The 19,751-nt window shown below is 45.9% G+C and overlaps 3 protein-coding genes across 7 annotated transcripts in view; 2 read left to right on the plus strand and 1 right to left on the minus strand.

The window, feature by feature from the left end:
• Positions 1–1,363, plus strand: part of SPTLC3 (serine palmitoyltransferase long chain base subunit 3) — a 114,981-nt gene extending 113,618 nt beyond the window's left edge. For both annotated transcript variants that reach the window (XM_075088234.1, XM_075088235.1), the window contains exon 13: positions 674–1,363. In XM_075088234.1, the coding sequence (XP_074944335.1) occupies positions 674–762 (89 nt within the window). In that variant the 3' untranslated portion in view covers positions 763–1,363. The remainder of the gene's footprint in view (positions 1–673) is intronic.
• A 4,019-nt stretch (positions 1,364–5,382) lies between these two features.
• On the minus strand, positions 5,383–7,685 carry LOC142054976 (uncharacterized). Of its 3 annotated transcripts, none has more exons than XR_012659757.1 (3): positions 7,478–7,685; positions 5,955–6,094; positions 5,383–5,866 (listed from the first exon to the last, which is right to left on the minus strand). XR_012659757.1 is itself a non-coding variant. In XM_075088247.1 (2 exons), the coding sequence occupies exons 1-2, from the start codon at positions 6,550–6,552 to the stop codon at positions 5,535–5,537; spliced, it is 930 nt and encodes a 309-aa protein (XP_074944348.1). In that variant the 5' UTR covers positions 6,553–6,625; the 3' UTR covers positions 5,383–5,534. The 3 variants fall into 3 exon arrangements, 1 of the variants encoding a protein (XP_074944348.1); XR_012659756.1 differs by lacking the exon at positions 7,478–7,685 and adding an exon at positions 7,175–7,265; XM_075088247.1 differs by lacking the exon at positions 7,478–7,685 and having other exon boundaries at positions 5,955–6,625.
• Positions 6,754–19,751, plus strand: part of ISM1 (isthmin 1) — a 37,105-nt gene continuing 24,107 nt past the window's right edge. Inside the window, exon 1 of one of the 2 annotated variants that reach the window (XM_075088244.1) lies at positions 6,754–7,253. In XM_075088244.1, coding sequence (XP_074944345.1) covers positions 7,122–7,253 — 132 coding nt within the window. In that variant the 5' untranslated portion in view covers positions 6,754–7,121. The remainder of the gene's footprint in view (positions 7,254–19,751) is intronic. The other variant, XM_075088246.1, reaches the window with a different exon arrangement.

The following is a 19,751-nucleotide window of genomic DNA, read 5'->3' on the forward strand; positions in this document are numbered from 1 at the left end:
GGTCTGCTGCAGAGGGTCTCTGAGCACCTTTCTCCAGCTTAGCTCTGTCCTCTGACCATCTCATGCAGATGCACTGAGACTTTTACCATCTGACTGTGGACAGCAGGTGAAGCTGTTGCTACCCAAACTGCACCTGAGAGCATCAGCGACGTGCACATTTGTTTGCCAGACAGCATGCTTGAAGTTGGGTAGTAGAGACCGTTTTTCTTGGAATTAAAGGCTTTAGACAAAAGGCCCCAGATTCTTTGTTTTCTTTGTTCATTGCTTTATTTGACATAATATCACTCTCCTTTAAAGGCACATTTCAAATTATTCCTGTCCACTACTGCCTGTTCCAGCTGTGTTAAATCACCTAAGTGAAGCCAGGTGACACTTATCACTTGAAGCCATCAAGAAATGAGCTTTATTTTCATTACTTTCTCTGTGGGAATGGAAGCCTCCCTGCATTGGAGACAGTTAAACTTTTTTTTTTCAGGGACAGTTAGCCCTTCATCTCACAGCATTTGCTGTGAAATTGTCCTTTCCCTTCCCTGCTGCAGAACTGTCCTTCAACCACTCAGCTGGCTTTCTGATTTTTTTTTAATTAAGCTCATGATGTCCAGAGTGAAGGGTTGAAAACCATAGGTGTAAATTGCTCTGTTTATCTCTATGTCTTTATTTTTTTAACTATCAGAAAGGCTGCTCATCTGCTATGCTGCTGATCATAGGACAAGACTTGTCAGAAATGCCCAGCCAACTCAAGCCTCAGTCACACAACTGTGATTTACAACTTTTTCACCTGGGCCAGGGCCAGGGCCACCTCCTCACTCGTCTTTTAGCTCCCACCAGATGTGTTCATGCAAAGCGCCTTCCCTGCAGCACGCATTGCCATGCACCTGCAGACAGTCTGTGTAGTTATGCACAGGGTGAGTTGCCACATTATTCGTTATTATATATAATAAGTTAAATGTAATGATAGATATGGCTGAGCCAGTTTAATGGCTCGCTGCTGCCAAAATGCAGGGCTGCCTCCCTGCTCCAGCAGGCCAGAGGGGGCCAGCTCTGCCACATGGCTGGCACTGCACCCAGAAAAACCACCAGGAAAGCGCTCGCCTCAGCTGATGTGCTGTGACTCACTGAACCAAGGTAACTCAATCAGGTGTCTGAGCCTTTACTCCTTTTGTAGAACTTCTGCAGCGATAAAACTATCTTCAGAGGAAAGGGGTTTGGCAGTTTCACTGTATTTCTCTAGCAAGGCAAAAATTGCCTTGCGGCAAGCTCTTATGAAAGTTAGCAGAATTTAGGCTCTTTGGGCGCTTTTGAATAATGTTGCCTAGCATGCTGATTCCACAGTCCTGTACTGCTGCACCACGGCAAAGGCTACAGTGCAGTTGCACACCATCAGTACAAAAATATGCAGTATACTGAAAAGTGAAAACGTGGCAGAGTGTAAAATAGAATTTGGCGTTAAAAAAAAGAAAAGAGGCGGGAAACTGGGCTGGAGTGTTTTCTCCATTTCTATATTCCGTAGTTCAGACTACTCATTATATATTTCCGCTTTTGCTTCAATTTTTAATGAAGTAGCTGCTGAATTTCCAGTCTGTCACACAAGGTGCTGCAGAATTCAGAAATCTTGACCCAGCCATTAGGCCCAGCTGGTGGCAAAATATGTAGACAGGAAGGAAAGTGCAGGTCTAGGAGAAGCAAGAAAATGGAGAACTCTAAGCTAATCAGTTCTTTTAAAAAGAGGGTTGTTACTATTCAAGTTGTAATTTATTGAGATAAAGGAACCATGCATCACAGGAAGACTTAGGTTTCCTGCAGGGAAGGTTATTCTTTTTTCTTTTTTTTTAGAGAAGACCCTTGTGTGTGCATTTGCAGCTTATACCTGAGAGGTTGAAGCTAGAAGCTAATCAGCCATTCTGTCTCCTATCTACTGATCTGCTGGCATTGGGGGAAGAGGAATGTGGGCAAACAGGCATTAAATTCCATTGGAAGGTATTCCTTGATCAGCAGCATCCAAGATGATGACCTGTAAAGCAAAGCCCCTATGAGGAAGCAGGGGAAGAGGCAGGGAAAGCTTTACCCATCTGTCTTAACCCAGCCTTGCTCAGTGCTTGCCAGAGCAGAGGTCACCACCAACAATAATAACCCTTGAGAAGCCAGACATATACTTTCCATTCACCAATAATCTACAAAGCATCGTAGTGTGAAATCCTGGCTCCTCTGAAGTCAATGGGAGCTTTGCCAACTTCAGTGGAGCCAGGTTTTCATCCCACATAATTTTGAAGCAACCCCCAGGCTTAAAGATAAAACAACAGCATCCTGGGAGTGGGCGCAGGCAGGAGCGAGCTGAGGAGGGTGGCCAGGGCTCTACCAACCATGCTCCTCTGAGATCTTACCAACAGGACACCTCCACAGTCCTGGAGCAATACCAGGGTTGACAATAAAGGGGGAAAGTGGACAAGCAGGGAAGTACCAATGTCTTTTAACCGCTGGGACAACTCGGAAACAGGACCCAAGAGAGGTCTGACACAAAACCCCGTGGTGGTCACAGCAGTTAATCTATTGCTCCCACCTCTACATACTCACTTCTGAGATACAGCAGGTAAAGCAGCATACTTTGTGTTATATCATACTGTATTTTTTTCCACCCTCCCTCTGCAGTAATTCTCTCACTGGACTTGAAGGATGTCACCTGGTGGCACTCATCCAAAATGAGGATTTATCACACACGAGCAGGTACAACTGACATACTATTCATTTCTGAGACCACCCAGACTCTGCAAAGTGTTGTGTCTCAGGCAACGTTTCATTTTTCAGGGCTCATAACACCAAGTGTAGGTGCCTGCACGGCAACGTGGTGGAGTCAGCATACGATATGGTCTACCGAGACAGCCACAGCAGGAGACAGGAACACCACCAGCAGGACATACCAGTGAAGACATTGCAAATTCAGCCCAACACAACTTTTCAGCGTTGAGCACTGAAGGTGGCATGGTGGCCATGGATAACTGTTGTGCATTTTTGTTGACAGGCTGGTGTAAAGGAGACCATGGGGCATTTCATCTGGCAGCACTGCAACCGGAGGCCACAGATCCCTGAAACACCTCCCCAGGAGAGTCCTCACTACCTGATGGAGGCTGCCTGCAACACGGGGAGCTGCGACCCACCTTGAGCTGCACAATGAGAAAAGCAGGACCTGCAGGGCTTGAGAGAGGCAGGACATCAGATGATGAGCTACCATGGCTTACCAACTCCTCACATGTCAGCTGAGCTACACTACCTGGCCACATAGTGTGCTTGTCATATCACAAGTACTGCATAAAATGTATTAATTTAACACTCTTTCGAAGAGCTTGCGCTTGGTTTGTTTCCCCCAGCACTGGCGTGGGGCTGGGAGTGCACATTAGCCGAGTCTGCCTTTATTGTCGGAGGGAAGAGTAATGGAAGGTAAAAGCTGGGGGTAGAGGGGTAAGGTGTGAGCTGTGAACCTTCAGTGGGAAGGAGCTATCAAAGAAACACCTCCCTTACCCCAGTACCACCATTGGACCCACTAGCTGGTTTACCTCCCTGCTGGCTGCCTGTAACCACATCCCAGGAGCAGCATCCCCCTCAGGCTACCGATGGATCTCTTCCCCCATGCGAACTCTGTCTTCGTGTCCCAGGGACAAGATGGTAGCTGCTGGAGCAAGTGTTCACCCAGCTGGGAAAAGAGAGCTTTTCCCTTTGCTTTTAAGTCCACCTCTCCTACAGGTTGCAATTCAGCTGTCTCGATTCCTCAATGAAGTCATCTGCTGATTTAACAGTGTTTGTGAATTTAAATTGTCACCTACAGCACACATGTGCGCACACTCTCCTCTGCAGTTGTCCACAGTGTAGCCACGCAGGCAGTATTGCCCTACCCAAGATCTGCTTTTACACTGACTCCTTCAATTGGGAAGAGGCATCGGTTTCTCACTGCCATCTGCTCACTGCTCATAGTAAGCATTACTCTGTCCCTCACTGTCTTTGCACAACAGTTTAATGCACAAAACTTCATGTCCCATGAGGAAACGCACACCAGTACAGGCCCATCTCATCTGGATTAAAGATGTCTTTTTGTTCAGTCTCTTTCATAAGGCAGGGGAGAACTTATATTACCCAGAGCTTGGCGGCAGATCCGTGTGTGTTTTTCACCAGGCTGTCACTTGGACTGTTTTACATTACGAGCCTTCAGTCTTGCTCTGGCTGTCAATTTGTACTATTAATCTCTGAAATACAGAATTCACATGCCAAGTTTCCACTTTTCTTCAACATCCGGGATCTGCTGACAGCCACTAGGTAGGGCCAGATTTTGGCAAACCTGGAGGACAGTTCTCCTGCCTCTTTGCTGCCCATCTCCCCTGAGCCTGCCTCCTTAACCACGCCATTTCATGCTTGCTGCTGGCGTGCCTGCCCTGGGGCGCAGCTGCTGGCTGCCAGGATCACAGTGATGGCGGCAGCAGGAAAGCTCAGGCCAAGCGATGACAGCTGAAGTACATCAGTGTTTTTATCTTCTCAATATTTTGATTCGCCAAAGGAATGTTCGGGTTAAAAAAAACCAAACAGATTTTTTTAAAAACCACACGACGGTCCACGGGCTGTTATGGCTTTATGTAACATTGAATAGGTCTGTATGATTTGCTGCGTAACGAAGACCATCGACATGGGTATTTATCAATGAGTGGTCTGACGAGACGGAGCGGGTTCTACCTTGCTATAACGCACTTGGGGCAGCTCAGCAGGAGTCCCACCCTGCATGATCATCTGCGCCCATCATTCCTACTGTGGTGCTAATATGGAACATGTTCGTAGGTTAAAAATCCTTAAATCTAAAGGTTTTGATTTTGTGGCTTTTGTTTACATCTTTAACGATACACCAGTGGAATGATTTTAACCTTATTCCTGCCTGATGGTTACTCATTTACAGTGGTTATCACTAGAAGGGAACCTATCTGAGTGGAAGGGTACAAGACATCCTTCTGACTCATTCATGACCACAGCCTTCAGATGCACCAAGGCCTGCAAGAAAATTCCCATGAGCTCTGACTCTCCTTGCACCCCAAATTTGCCAGCTTCCCGGGTCAGGCATACCACAGGCAGAGGCTCCCACAGTGCGCCTCGGCCCCTGCTGGCACTGCACGCCAGAACCACATCTTACCTTTATGTTGGAAAAACCCTGCTGAGGACATTGGCCTCAGACTGAAAACGTTTTGGATGGGGAACGCTTTTTTCCCATTTTGCCCATTTAGACATTTTGAAACCAATTCAGCCTCTCAGCTGTCACACATTTGCATGGGCCCCAATTGCTTGTAACCTCATTTCTACACATAACATTCCCAGTTGTGGAAGAATGACAACAAAGATTCCAAAACTCCCAGTTTTTGTTAGGTGATTTTATTTATGTTTCAAGTTTATTGTTACCAGCTGCATTGTCAGCACTTCGAAAGAGGTTTGGCTCCATCAGACTGGATGCAAAGATACTGATTTACAGCAAGTGATAATCCAACCCTCATTTTGAAATTCAGGTAATTTTAAATTTTGGGGGCCTCCCATGCGAGAAAGACAGTTTCTTCCACTGTACTTAAGGAGACAGCGACCAAAAGGAGGGGAAACCACACTAAGGAGTGTAAAACCCCAGTGGGCCAAGTCCTCGCATGCCTCATGCCCTGCTGGGGACGCATGGACCAGCTGAAGGGGACACGACACTGCAGCACAGCTCCGTCCTGCCGAGCAGCGTTGGAAGACACCGCAGAAGGTGCGGCAGTGAGTGGGACGGGGTGCGGGTGCCCCGGCACACCAGGGCTTGCGGAGGCACAGGGAGGAGGGGAGCAGGGCGGGGGGGCGATGCTAGGCTGCAGAGAAGCTGTAGAGAAAGGAAAGGGGGGGAGCAAGGATTGGGGGAGGACAGCAGGGGAGGGAGGTAGGGCAGTATAAAACCGTCCGACGCGCACCTCTCCGACGCAGAGTGAGGGGGCGAGAAAGTTGGGTCTGGAAGCTGCAGCAGGAGCCAGGAGGAGAGGCAGCCGCTTGCAAACACGTACGCACGGTGGCAGGAGAGAGTGCGGAGCTGCCCCTGCCAGCCCTAGGGCCACTGGAGGGAAGAGAGAGGAGAGATGGAGCCAGGTATCCAGCTCCGAGGGAGGGCAGGCAGCTGAAGGTTTTTGCAGCCCCTCGCACTCCCCGCCCATTCCCCACAGCCGAGCCAGGGGGCAGAGAGAACGAAAAGGAGGCAGGGGGTCCGGGGGGAGGCAGCGACCTGCCCCTCTTCCCCCATGGGGAGGTCGCAGCCGCCCCGTCGAGGGGCGGGAGCCGGCGGGGGTGGAGGGCGGCGGTCGCGGCGCGGCCCCACTCCCGCACACGGAGGGGACGGGAGTGGAGCTGGCGCGGCGGGCGCCCTGATGGGAGGGAGGGGGGAGCAGCGGGGCGGGCGAGGACACGGCGGGGGTGGGGGGGAAGCTGGTCCAGGGGCCACCCCCATCCCCTGGAGAGGAGGGAGGCGATAGCCCCGAGCTCTCTCCTCCCCTCGGAGTGTCCCGGCTTCCCCACCATGTGAGAGTCGTCCCCAGCAGCCCCCCCGCCCCCGGCCTCTCCCTCCCTCCTCCCTCTCACTCGCACACACGCTCCTGGCTCCCCTCTCGCCCTCACAGCGTCTCCCCGTCGGCAGGCGAGCCGCGCTGCTCTCCGCCGCTCCCCGAGGCGGTGGGGGCCCGGCCCGCTCCCTCCCTCCCTCCGACGGCCCACGGTGACTCTGGGTTGCAGGGCTGCCCGCAGAGACGCCGCCGGTCCGCGGCCCCGTCGCGGCTACCTGCCGCCCCCCGCCGCAACTGGGCAGCGCCGGGACTTTCGCCGCCGCCTCCGCGGCGTCCCGCCCCGAGGTGGCTCCGCCGTGGTGTGGCGGCCCCCGCTGCTGCTGCTGCCGCCACTGCCCCGCGCCCGCCGCCCGCCCCGCCGACGCCGAGAGCAGCGCGGTCCCCGCCGCCTGTCGTGCGGCTGCCGCGGCCGGCTCTGGGGCCGAGGACGCTCCGCCGGCGGCGGCGGCCGCCGCGGCTCCTCCTCCTCCTCCGCCTCCTCCACGGCCGCCGCCGCCACGGGGCCCTAAAGCCGCCCGGCTCAAGAGGATGGTGCGGCTGGCGGCCGAGCTGCTGCTGCTACTGGGACTCCTCCTGCTCACCTTGCACATCACCGTGCTGCGCGGGGGCGGCGGCGAACCCCACACCCCTACGGGGGTCAGCAACCACAGCCAGCGGCAGGTGAGTGCCGCCCCGCCTCCCCCCCAATCTCCTTCCCCGCCCAGCGTGGCGAGAGGTCTCCACCTGCCTCCCCCGAGGGCCGCAGGAGGCAGCTGGGCCCCGGGACGGGGAGGACGGGACTGGCCGGGCTGAGGGGGGCTGGCGCCTTGCACCTGCCCCGGCCGCTGCTACCCCCCCTCGCCGGGCCCGATCCTGCGGCACCGGCAGGCGCCACCTCCGGGTACCTATCCGCTCGAGGGCTTTCCCTGCGTGGCGCTTGCGGATGTCTCCTTCCCCCCGCCCCATTCCCTGGGTTTACGCTTTTCCAGGGGACTGAGGTTTGTCGCCGCGTTGGAGGCGTCGCGGCAGCTCGTTACTGGCGCGTCGCCGGTGGGTCGCAGCAGACGACGGCCATGGCACCCGGGGTGCGCCCGTGGGGCGGGCGAGGGGTGCAGGCAGGCCGGTCTGGGGCCGGCACGGCGTGCCCCACCCACGGCCTCCCTCCTTCGCGAGGCGTTCCCCACACAAGAAGTGGCCACGCAGGTGTGTGGCGTTGGGAAATACGGGAATACAATGCATGGCTTTCGTTGGAAGGTTTGCTGAGAGGCAGGTATATATTCAGCCCTGAGATGGCCAAGACACTTGGGGTGATCGGTGCTTGTGACCCTAAAGGACGAGGCTTGTGACCGAGCCGGTCTGTCCCCTCTCCTGAGCCTGTGAAACTGCTGGTGAGTTACGTCCATCAGAGGTAAAGGACTTTTTTGTTCTGTCTCCTTATTTTTGCAGGTGGTTCTTTTTTGTTCAGTTTCATATCCTACCATTCGTTTAAAATGGTTGCAGACAAGTGATAAAAGCTGCAGAATCATCAAACTCCCACCCCAGGCAAAGCTTGTAAATCCCTGGTCGGTTGCATGTGCTCTAACTTTTTTTCCCCTTGTATCCCTGTGTTAAAGAAAAATCAACTGCCAAATCATGCAACAAACTGACAGAGAATGTATAGCTATTATCACCATAAATTTATCATCTCCGAAAGAATCCTAATACTAGCAGAGCACATTTCTATAAGGAAATACAGAAGAATAGAAATTATGTATTTCCTTATAGAATATATAAGGAAATATAAGGAAAAACAAGGAGAGTGCAGGCTGTAATAACCACTCCGTTTGCATGGGATCCCTGGCTGGTGGTCCATGAAGCAAAACCACTAGCTACAGGAGGGAACCCCAGTCACAAGCAGGAATCAGGTGCTCTTAACTCAGAAACCCCCGTGTTGAACTTGGTGGGAGGCCTGCTTGGGAGCACTTGGCCGCATGCTTTGGGTAAGGCCCCATGGTGCTGTCTCTCTTTGAGCTGCAGTTTTATCACTGGCTTGACATTCTGGAATTTTTTTTAATATCTTCAAGATTTCTGGTAATAATGTTGTATAAATGATGCTTTCTTTCCTCATGGGCACTTGAAATGCCTTTTAAAATGATGTTCCTTGGAAAAGTAAATTTGGAGAGGTTTTTTTATGAGGTTTATGCTATCATTAGAATAACCCTGAATTTGCATTTTCTTGACAGGCTTGTAACATAGTGAGGGAAACATCTGGGCAAGTGAGAACTCTGGGTGATGCCGTTTCCCTGAGGAGCTCTTTTTAGTGTGCTGTTGGAAGGTTAGGGTGAAATGAGGAAAATAATCTTCAGATTATTATCCTAGAGTATTATCATTTTAGTTGGCTGTCTCATGAAAATCTGGTAATTGTTGACTTCAAGGTTTTTTTCTGTCCAGTGATTTTTTTTTATAGATAACTTAATGACACTCTGTTCCTTTAAGCATCATGATAGCTTTGGCAGTTCATATTTTCATTGTGGTTTGCCATTTGTAGAATTGAAATTTTTATATGCTTCCCAACTGAATTCATTCTGCAGTTCTGTATTTGAGAAAGTGTGCCTGTACAAGACATTATGGGAGAGTATATTGATTAGGGCAATCAGTTAAACAGATGGAAGCCTATCAAGTTTTTGATTTTATAGCTTTCATGGATTCTATTGCTAGCTGGAAAATACTGTAACCTGCTTAGGAAACTGTAGTCTTGACAGGCAGATGCCTCCATTCAGAGCATCACACTAGATCTTGATGGCAAGTTTGCACTGGGATCTTCACAAGTACTTCAGATTTTGGGGCTTCTTGGGCTGTCATGACACATACTAAAGTGAAATGTAGAGTCCTTATGCACTGCATTCCCAGGTAGAGAATCAATGTGGAAAGCAAAGTTGCACAAACCTGGATGTGTTGGTATAAGCAAATAGAACTTCCAGGTTGCAATTGCTTATACTGAAAAAAAAACCCTATGGGTTTTTTTTCCTGTCTTGGTAGGCCTATGGAGAGAAAAGATTGTGAGAAGTGTTTCATTTGATGAAAGTTTGTTTGAAGTCTGTTGCACACATTCTGGCAAATCCAGGAAAGAGTAAACATTGCAGCAACTGTTTGTAGATGTATTTTGACAGGGCAAATTTGTATGTGTTTGTAGCCAAACGGGCTATTATCAAATGCAGGGTATGGTATTTTAGGACTTAGGCCATCTGTTTCCACAAATAAAGTTGTTATAACTTGGTCCTGTGTGTCTTGAAAGAAAATCTGAAATGTTAGGCTTAGTTCAAAAGAAAAAAAAAGCTAAACTCAAACCCCAAAACCTTAGCACATCCTTGAGCCTTTTTACACAAAATGGATTTAAGAGGAATCCAAAGTAATCTTAAACTCTGTATTTTAGACTATTTAATTAATAAAACAAGACTTGTATACATTTGAAGCCTGATTCACTAAGGGAAGAAGAGCTGCTCTTTCTCTCATCCCTTGGTCTTTCAAATGATGGAAGGATTTTGGAGGGTAGGTTTTGATTTCTTTTGGTCTTTCAATTATGTTAACCCCTGCAATTAACTAGGACTGACAAGTGAAAAAAATCCAGAAAAAACAGCCATCCTAAAATGAAACAGGCTTTTTTTCCTCCCTCTTCTTTTTACTTTTGATGCCCTTCCTCGTACTGTGCGTGTCTCTCAAGTTCCTCAGATGTCTGGGATCATGTTGTGCTGCCATGACGGGCTGTAATGAAGCAGCAGTGAGGAGAAAATCCTGATGTGCTTTGCTGGTCCTCTTTGGGTGGGTGAGGTCCAGGCACAGGTTTTCTGGGTTCACTGCTGTGGAAGTAGGCACTGGACCTCTGCATTGCTTCAGTTTTGTGCTGCAGTTGGTTAGAATTGGTTTGTGGTAGTATAAACTAATGCAAAATGTGAAATCCAGGTTGGAGTTGTAAAACATCTTGCAGTTTCGAGTCATGAGAGGAAATCAGCCTTTTGTTTCTCAGTCAGATTTTATTATCTACTTCCATTTCCACCAAAGGACAAAAAAAGAGAATTGGGGAAGGGGGAGATTTTGCTTTCACTGGTGAGAACTCTGTTGGGTATACTTTAAATATCATCCAGAAACTTTTGTGGAGTACATTTTGGAAATAAGTACAAACTTTTGCTTCTGAATAAGAGCAATTGAAGCTATAGTAAGGGATTGAAAAATGCTGCTTGGATATGTTTTTATGTAGTTCTAAAATGAAGGGAAGGCTTGAACATAAATTTTGAAGGACCTTTGCAATACTTTATGATGCTCTAAAATCTGTGCTTTCATTCTGAGAGAAAATATTTTATCGAGAATTTTATTCCCATCACTTCTAATTTTTCCATAGCAGGCCTTGCACACCAAGAAAAACAGTGTTCCCACACCAAGAAAAATGACCTTGTAAAAAGTAGTAACAGAGCCACCGACAATATCTGACATGTCAGATTCTCCAATGCAGTACTTGCAGCAGTATTACATCAGCATGAAACTCAGTAGTTGTGCATAAAGCTGGAGCCATACAAGATAGCATAATTTGAAAAGAAGCACAATGCTGTAAACAGCTTTTTACTCTTAATCTTGCTCCTGTCCTTTCCCTCCTCCTCAATAAGCATGCAAGGAATTACAGCAGGTCAGAAATGCATTCTGAGCCCTACCAGAAGAAATGCATTCTGCTGCTTACAGAGTTACACAAGAGTCACTCTCCAAGCTGTGTGAGGAGTCGTTTACAGGGCTGAGCTCTTAATTTTCTCCTAAGATCCACAGCTCAACACGATACGCTCAGAAATGGTATGCCGTCTGCTACCTTTGCTGAGGTGCATTCCAGTCTTTGTAAGGTTTGTGCTCCTTGTACTGGATTCAGGCAAATTGCAAAATGATTTCCAGTCAGATACAGTGGCGTATTTCAACTTTCTGGCTTTCTCAGTTTAAGTAGGACTCATGCTGTTTACTTTGGGACAGTTTTAGACGGAGTTTTTTTAAAGCTTATTTGAGCTCTGGAGCTTTGCGTTTGGTTAGTTCTCATAGAAACTGATTGTCTAAATCATCTTTGAAGAACTGCCAATTCAGCGTTTTGCATTCATGTTTTCCAGACTGTCATTAGCCTATATAAGTTATCTATAATATGAGTCCTAAATCCTTCTCTGGCTTAAGAGCAGTTTAACACAAATAACTCTCAGAGCAGGTGGCTTGTGAATGTAGCAAGCTGATTCTTTGAAAAGCAAACAGCATCACAGAGGATGCTGTTTCATGCTTTTTGACTGTGATAGTAAAAGCTGCCTGTTCTCAGCAGGCTTTGTTGTATAGGTTCTTAGCTAAAGCTCACCCTTACTATTAGCATATGTTCTTCCAGTTATGCACTAAGCTTTGTGAATGACTTGCACCATGTGCAGTTCATTCTCTTGTCTCCCAAGGGAGAGAATTATGTGTGCTCTTTAGTGGTTTTGCTAGTGGGCTGTGGCTTGTTCCAGGATCTAGTGGGAAGGAAGGGTGATTAGCTTTACGTGTGCTGGAAGCAAAGGATAAAACGGGAAACAAGGGTGAAAGAGTGACCCTGCTGCTCTGAGAAGAGAAGCGTTTGATGTTGTCTGTTGCTCCCAGGAGAGATTCTTCCACCTTCCAAGACTGGCTCCAGGAAAACTCCAGAAAGTAGTAGTTAAGCTTCTCTTGATACCTATCCCTTCAATTGACTTCCTAGCAAAATAAAGTATCCCTGGTGGAAAAGAGCTACCATACTTTCAGAGTAGGATGGGGCAAGCTTTTTAGTATTTTTAGTATTTAAGACTACTGCAATAGCTGTATTTAGTTTGGTTATTTAGGCTGCAAGGAGCAATGTTGCACAGGTACGAATGTAACCACCTACATTAGATTTGACCGAGGTGTATTTTACTGAATTTCTCCACAGTTCAACAGCTAACAATTACTGTACTGCTCCTGTTGGATTGTCCCTAATAAATACCTGGCATTAAATCACAGGGTGACTCTCAATTTTTGTCTCTGCAACTACAGCTCGGAGCAGATTTCCTGGTGCCTTATACAGAAGAGTCTACTGGAATACTTTATTTCTGTTTTCAGCAAGATTTAGGATCACTTTCCAGCTTTTTACAATATTGCGGTATTTGTATGAAAGAAACAGTGCATGTAATCCTAAACTCATTCTGGGCCATCACAGTGGCTTTATGTGCATTCCCATGGGCCTGGAGACAGACAAAAATCATGGTGACTACTACAGGGCAGGAGCCCCAGAGACATTCCTGCTTTTGCCTTTCTCTGCTCTCAGCCCATCCTTACCTGTGGGGCTGTATGTGGAGGGAGAGTGGTTAAAGGGAAGCCTGCTAACATGTGGTTCTGAGTGCCGTGGTGCTTGGGTGGCTAACTCATGGTAGTGAATGGAGTGGTAGGTCTGAGCCTGGTTCCTGAGAAGGTGATCATAACTCTAGACCCTTGGTGACAACAGGAGTAGAGAGCCAAGGCATGGTTATGCGGAGATCCTGGGAGGTTGGTACTCCTCATGTTGGTTCATCGAACCTGGGCAACCAGCACTTGTTCTGGAGTAGCTTTTATTTTGTAGCCTTCACTGATCATGTAAAGAGAAGTTTGTCCTACATGGGAAGAACACAGCTGGTCACTCACAGCTGTAACTGCAGTGTAACAGCAGTACAACCACACTGCTACCCACCCCTTGCTGTTAACTGAGTGGCACAAAAATCCCTCCTTCACTTTTCCAGATTTGGTTGTCAGCTTTTTGGGTTCTGTCACATTTCTGTGCTCTGTCCTTTCTTAATGCCAGCTGTCCACAAAAAAACAGGAGGCCTAGAGCTGAAGCTCTGCTGTTGGTCTTTATGACCCCAATGATTTCATCATCACTTTACTGTCTGGAGCTGTGTACTCCCTTGTGATTCCAACAAACATGTTATGACCTGCTAATAGCTAACCCAGCCCTAGTACTTAAAGCTTCAGCATACGAAGCTTTTCGACACCTTGCTCTGCTGTGGAATTCTTTTGCTGGGCAGACATATGTTCAACCAATCCAGATTACATTAAATGTAAATTGGGAACCATGTCTTGAATTCCGCAGTTGTTCTTTTTGTCTCTAGTCTCATCTGCTACATCATCAATGTCTTATTGTTCCAAAATGGTGGGAAACACCTTCAAAGAAAACAAGGAACAATGAAAGAATTATTGATTAGGTGAAAACTCCATCTGTGTTGTGTTGCAGCATCTAAAAACTTTACAGAAAGTGAAGTGCAAAAGACTGTGGTATTGATAATGATACAGACAATGCTATCTTTGCCTGCCAAACTGATACTAGTCATGTTTGAAAAGCAAACATTTATTTTTATAAAACAAAATGTGACAGAGACACAACTTCTGAAAACCCAGTCATCGGTATGTAAAAGTACACAGAATGCAAGTAATGGTAGGACATTATTTTGCCGTACTTTTTCTTTATGCTTACATTTTTTTGAGTCATCACTTTAAAATCTAGAAATGTACTCAGAACATGCATGCAGACAATTTAGATATTTCCTTACACAAACATAAACTAAGAAATTTAAGCAATATAGCTTTTCTTTGTGCTTATATCCGGAAAGTATAACAATAGACAAGGTTTAGCAGCTTTGGCAGGTTTAATTGTCTGAGTTGGTTGCTTTCCCCTCTTCTGTGTGTTTTGCAAACAAATGTGGTAGTACCCAACTGTGTCTCATTTGTTCTGTTCACAGTGTTGTTTAGGCTTGTTTGGCCTTTCTTTAATGATTCCTATTTTGCTGTCTGCTTTAAGACTACGCTACTTAAAAGCTCTTTGAATTGACTGAATGATAGTCTCCATGAAAACCCACATTTTATAAGTGGTTTTTTTTCATTGGTAGAAGAGCTAGGTCACGGATGCACTTGATTTTTTTATTTTAGTTTTTTTAAATCTCAACCCAAGGTCTTTGAGGTTGCAATTCTGTTGTTGTGCTGGTGTTTGTGTACAATGTGTAGCATAATAGGTCTCCAGGCCTGAATGGAGGCTGTAAGTGCTGTCACAAATGAATAATGAAGTGATAACTTAGAGCAGAAAAATACAAAGTGCTTTAGTAAGTTGCAAAAGGAAGCATTAAATGATGCAGTGATTGCTGTTGCCCTTTAATACCATTGTGCCTTCAGGATACCAATTTTACAAGTTTTGAAGACAGAAAATATCAGGCTAAATTAATAGTCCAAAGCATAGAATAATGAATACTATTTCCAAGAAATAAGAGTAGTGAGCTCATTGATACATCAGTAAGAGCAGAATGTTTCCAGTGTTGGTATTTCCATGTACTTCTGATTTGAAATACCAGAAAACAAAAGAAAACAAAGTAAAATGTACCTTATTATAATAATAAGTGATGGCTTGCCACAGCAGTCAGTTTTGTGGCAGTATAACGCTTGGTCAGAGGAGCTGGTGTGGGCGGTACTGCTAAGCAGTTCCTCTATCCTTTTGCCCTTGTTTTTCAGTGCTTGGAGAACTCGTAGCAGTCGGTCATGTTTCTTTATTCCTCCCTTTTAGCAGTCAGCAGGATGAAAGCAGGCCTGGAGTTGTTTACCTCTAAGCTACTCTAAAGTAATGGTTATTAGGGTGCTCATAAAGATGAGAAAGGAAAATCAAAGATTAAATCTTTCTCTCACCACTCTTGGTGGAGTCAGCCCATGTTGAAAGGCAGGAGAAATTCAGGTGTCCTTGGCTTTCACACCTCCATGCAAGACCTATATTCTGAGTGTGTTTAAATTGACCTTGCTCCACTGACTTTCACAAAGCAAGATGAGTCAATGACTTGTACTGGTTGCAGGCCTAGCCAGAGTTCCTCTCAGATTTGAGTCTTTTACAGCTCAGTTTTTCTACAGAACTGATGTGCCCATAATACACATAATCTGGACCTCCGTCCATGAGAACAAGCTGGGCTTTGGTGTGTGGTTTTTTCCAGATTGCATTAATTCATTCCCATCCATTATATTTCATTGTTGGTTTCACACACACAGGAAAATCCTGGACTGCTTTTCTTCCTTGGAAAGATTTAGATTTCCTCTTTGCCCGCATGGCTGTTGAGATCAGTACTTGTGACAATACCATTATGAGTACAGTGTAAGTGTCTCTAAAAACCACCCAAATAATGCATCCCATCTATTTCTGGTGCTGTTTACAGTACTGTTCAAAAAAGTGAATGCCTCCCTTTCTAAGGAGTGGTTACTGAGTCAGTGGGCCAGGTTTAACTTCCAGGAAGCTTCCTTCAGGCATCTTGCCTTTGCATTGCCATTGAGTTTGGTGTTCAGGTATTGAACAATTGAACGCTATCATCGAAACACCTTTTCTTGTACATGCCTGGGAAGGCTGAGTAGGAGGTGAGGTCCAGAAGGTCTGCGCTGTAGGCTGTGGTGGAAAGAGGAGGTGCCTGACAACAGAGCATGACGTAAGGGAAAGCTCACGGAAGAGGACCTAGTGATAAGACACGTATTTTTTGAAGCTAGTGCTTCAAGAATTAGCCATGTAGCTTCAGTATCTTTCTTGCCTCAGAAGTAACATGGCAGCAGCAGATTTTGCCATGAGGAAACCATAATTACTCCCCTGAACCAGCTGCCAAAGATTACAATAGGTGTAACAAAACATAAATTAGCTTGGTTTTATCTGCCACATATATCAGTGCAGGATTTTAAAATCAGTATGGACTTGATCTAGATATAACATTAGTAATCGGATATTTACTAATGTCTGTTTGCACAAGTTACCCAAAGAAACAGAAAGGATTCATAGTTTAAAACAAACACATCTCACAAAATGTATTAAAAAATAAAAGCCATAAATACATGTCAATAATCTAGCATGGATTCTGTAACACCCCAATATGCTCACCTCCTACATCATATAGGTGGTTTATAAACTATTTAATTTTATGGCAAGAAGTTATTTAGCAATGCAGTAGCAAGAAAGCTGCCCCTGTATGTCTACAGATGCAGCTCTTATCTGAAACTGTCTCTTGAAATTACCTCAGTAATCAGACTGGAGTTGTTCAAGATGCAGTGTATATATTGGTATTTTGTGCTGTGGATTTTAAGATTCTCCAGACTGAAGAAGGCTGTAAAGGTTCACTGCACAGAGCAGGCTGTAACAAAGCAGTAAACGATTCTTGTGACATGAATGCTGCCATTTCAGTTTATTTGAATGAGACTGGCAGTCTGTCTTAAATATATCACTTTTTATTAGGGTTTGGTTTGTTTTTTTGTAAAAAACCAACTAGATATTAGACATGGGTATGCATCTTAGCTAAACTATAACCTAGCCAGCCCATGCCTTTTGCACTGCAGAGTGCCCGGAGGTTTTTCAAAACATGTAACCACAGTGATATTTTTATAAAGGAATGTTCACCTCATGGGATTTTTTTAAGGTGTTCTAATTTTTTTTTTCAAGTTACAGCTTCACTTTATTGTACATGATGTCCAATAAAAAAGATATATGTCTGTGATTGGACTTTGGAAAAGGGCCATGGTGCCTATTCCATTTAAAGGGAATGAAGTCAAGCAGTAAATTTGCTGGTCGCCCTTTTCATATTGACTGTATCTTGGCCAGCAGTTGGTCTTTGATGTTGTAACAATAGAGCAAAGGCAGAAGAGGAGGAGGATTAGGACCTCCATAATATAAAAACAAGTCTGCATTCATCATGATTTTTATAGAGCACAGACCATGTCTATTGGAGGTTTGCAGTATAGACTCAATGTTCTGCAGAAGAGTGCAGCAATCTTAACATTTGCAGGTGGTTTACAATTCATCCAACGTTACTACTACCATCTCTTTTTAATTCGGAGTTTGTTTAGGCATTCAGCATCTACCTTTTTCTATCTTCTTGTTCCTTTCTACAGTAGGAAAACAGATGTATGTCAGGGTAGAGCTTCTGGAGTATCATTTTCCCTTACAGGGGTTGATTGTAGTGTTATTTATGAAAGGCTTGCTGCAGCTGGCCAGTGGAGTACCTATTCTTCATCTTGTGCTTTAGAGACCAAGCTTTTATGACGAAAGAATAGAGGGGTTGATATGTATATGTCTAATATTTGTGAAAATACATATCAAAAGGGAACAAAGGGCAGCCACACTATGTCTGTGTCTTCAGGTGTACTGGAACAATAGTGCCAAAGGTTTCAAATTAACTATTTAGCCTGGTGGAGTGCTAGCTCTTGATCAAAACATGCAGAGGAAATTGGTCATCCGTTTCATGAACATATGTAAGATACCGAGTTGCACTAAGTGCTGGTGGGAGTAGGTAGACTTTGAATTGCAAGCAGAGCTTGGAAAGAGCTGAATAATCTCTAATGCACTGTAGTAGCCATGTGCGTAACGTAGCGGGTGTGGAAGGCAGGATGAATGGAGTATTCCCAGGGACATGGTGATGGCAGCAGGAAGAGCCTGTGCAAGCGGATCTGTATCAGAAGCTCAAAGGCAGCTCTTAGGAGACCATCTGGGGATGCACCAGGTGATACTGCTTTACTGCACCCAATTCCAATGGCTCTTGCTTAAGGCTTGACCCTGAAGTGTGTGGACAAGGCAGAATACCCGGACGCTTCTCTACTAGACTCCAAAGACACCTGACTCAAGGAAGGGAAGGGGGGGAAGAAAGATGACAATCTTTAGTGCATTTGACAGTTCAGGACCTGATTTAGGGTTGGATCCTGTGCCTTCTGGGTGTTCAGGAGTCCAAACTCCTGAACAAGTCACCGCTTGCTGGCTGAGCTGTGGTAGCTACTTAGATGTCTTATCCCACAACAAAAAAATGAGGTGATTTTTTTGTTTATCAGCAAGTCAGCACTGAGCAAACAAGCCCTGCCCAGGGCTTGGGGCAGGGTGACTGCATTCTGTCCTTGGACAAGGCACTCCACGGTATCAGTGGTCACCAAATGCACAGTTCTTCGGTGTCCTTTTTTTTAACATCTACCATGATTGCCATTAAAAAGGCAACATCTGGTGCAGAAAATGCACACATGCTATTTCTGCGCTCTGTTGTATGTCTCCTTCATCAGGCCCAGATACAGCAGTGTCTTAGCTGTCTCTGCTTTCCCCAGTATGCCAGCTGCTGAAAGCAAACTATATGAGGTTTAGCCAGTATAAGGTGGGAGTTCTGGCTAGTTAGAGGCATCGTCTAGTGTTTAAAAGAGTTTGCCCTTGAGGGATCAATGGCTCTGAAAAAGCTGCTGAAATCCTTCTGTGGCAGTGAATTTGATTCTTGCTGTTCTTTGATCTAGCATTCATGGCTTTTGGAATAATGTAAATCAGAGCTGCCTTTCTCACCTACCCATCCCTCTTTCTTCTCCTGTCTCTCATAAGAGGATATTTTTTTCATGTTCTTAGGAATATAACAGTGGCAATCTTAACATCAAAATAAAATGAACTAATTATAACATCAGAGTGAGGCCAGATTAATACCACCTCTCTTTTATTTTTTCCTTTATCCTATTGAAGTCTTCGGTTTGCAGCTGAAATCGTGCATTTGCACACATGTGGACTAAGTGGGGGGAAAGAGTGCCAATTCCCCAATGCGCACTGCTGCTGTTGATAAAAGGAGCCACGATTACATTGCTGTCAGGTTATAAACCCCATAATACTTCCATGATGATTATTGCAGTTTACTTTTAAGAGCTGTATGAGGACAAAAGGGGTGTATTTATCTCTTTAGCACAGTTAAGAAGCTGGAAGTGAGTTCTGTGCCACAGCCTACCAGGAAATGCTCCTCCAACCTGCTCTGCCACGTGTCTGCTATATATGCTTTGGAATCTCTCTTGTACAGAAGTAGCTCTCCCTCCCTGGGAATTGGCATATCAGCTAGGGTCTCATCTCTGTTCCTTGACAAAGGAGGTTAGGATATCTCAAACCTGAACTGCTTACCTTTGCTCTTCTACCTTGCTGCTGCATCTGGCTGCTGGGACTAATCTAAAGATGCGTTTGGCCTTCTCCATACAGTTTATTGTCAGTGGCGTCTGGGTGGCTTCAGGCACATGTTAAGACTATAACAAGTTTGAAAAATAAAACCATTTATCCTAAAAATAGCTCAGAACTCACTAGTGATCATGGGGGGGAGGGGAGACAAAAATGAAGATATTTTCTTTCCACTTAAGTGTCAGATTCAAAAGCATCTGCCTTGTTCAGTG

The sequence above is a fragment of the Phalacrocorax aristotelis genome, chromosome 3 (assembly GCF_949628215.1).
Source record: "Phalacrocorax aristotelis chromosome 3, bGulAri2.1, whole genome shotgun sequence".
In the NCBI taxonomy this organism is placed as follows: Eukaryota; Metazoa; Chordata; class Aves; order Suliformes; family Phalacrocoracidae; genus Phalacrocorax; species Phalacrocorax aristotelis.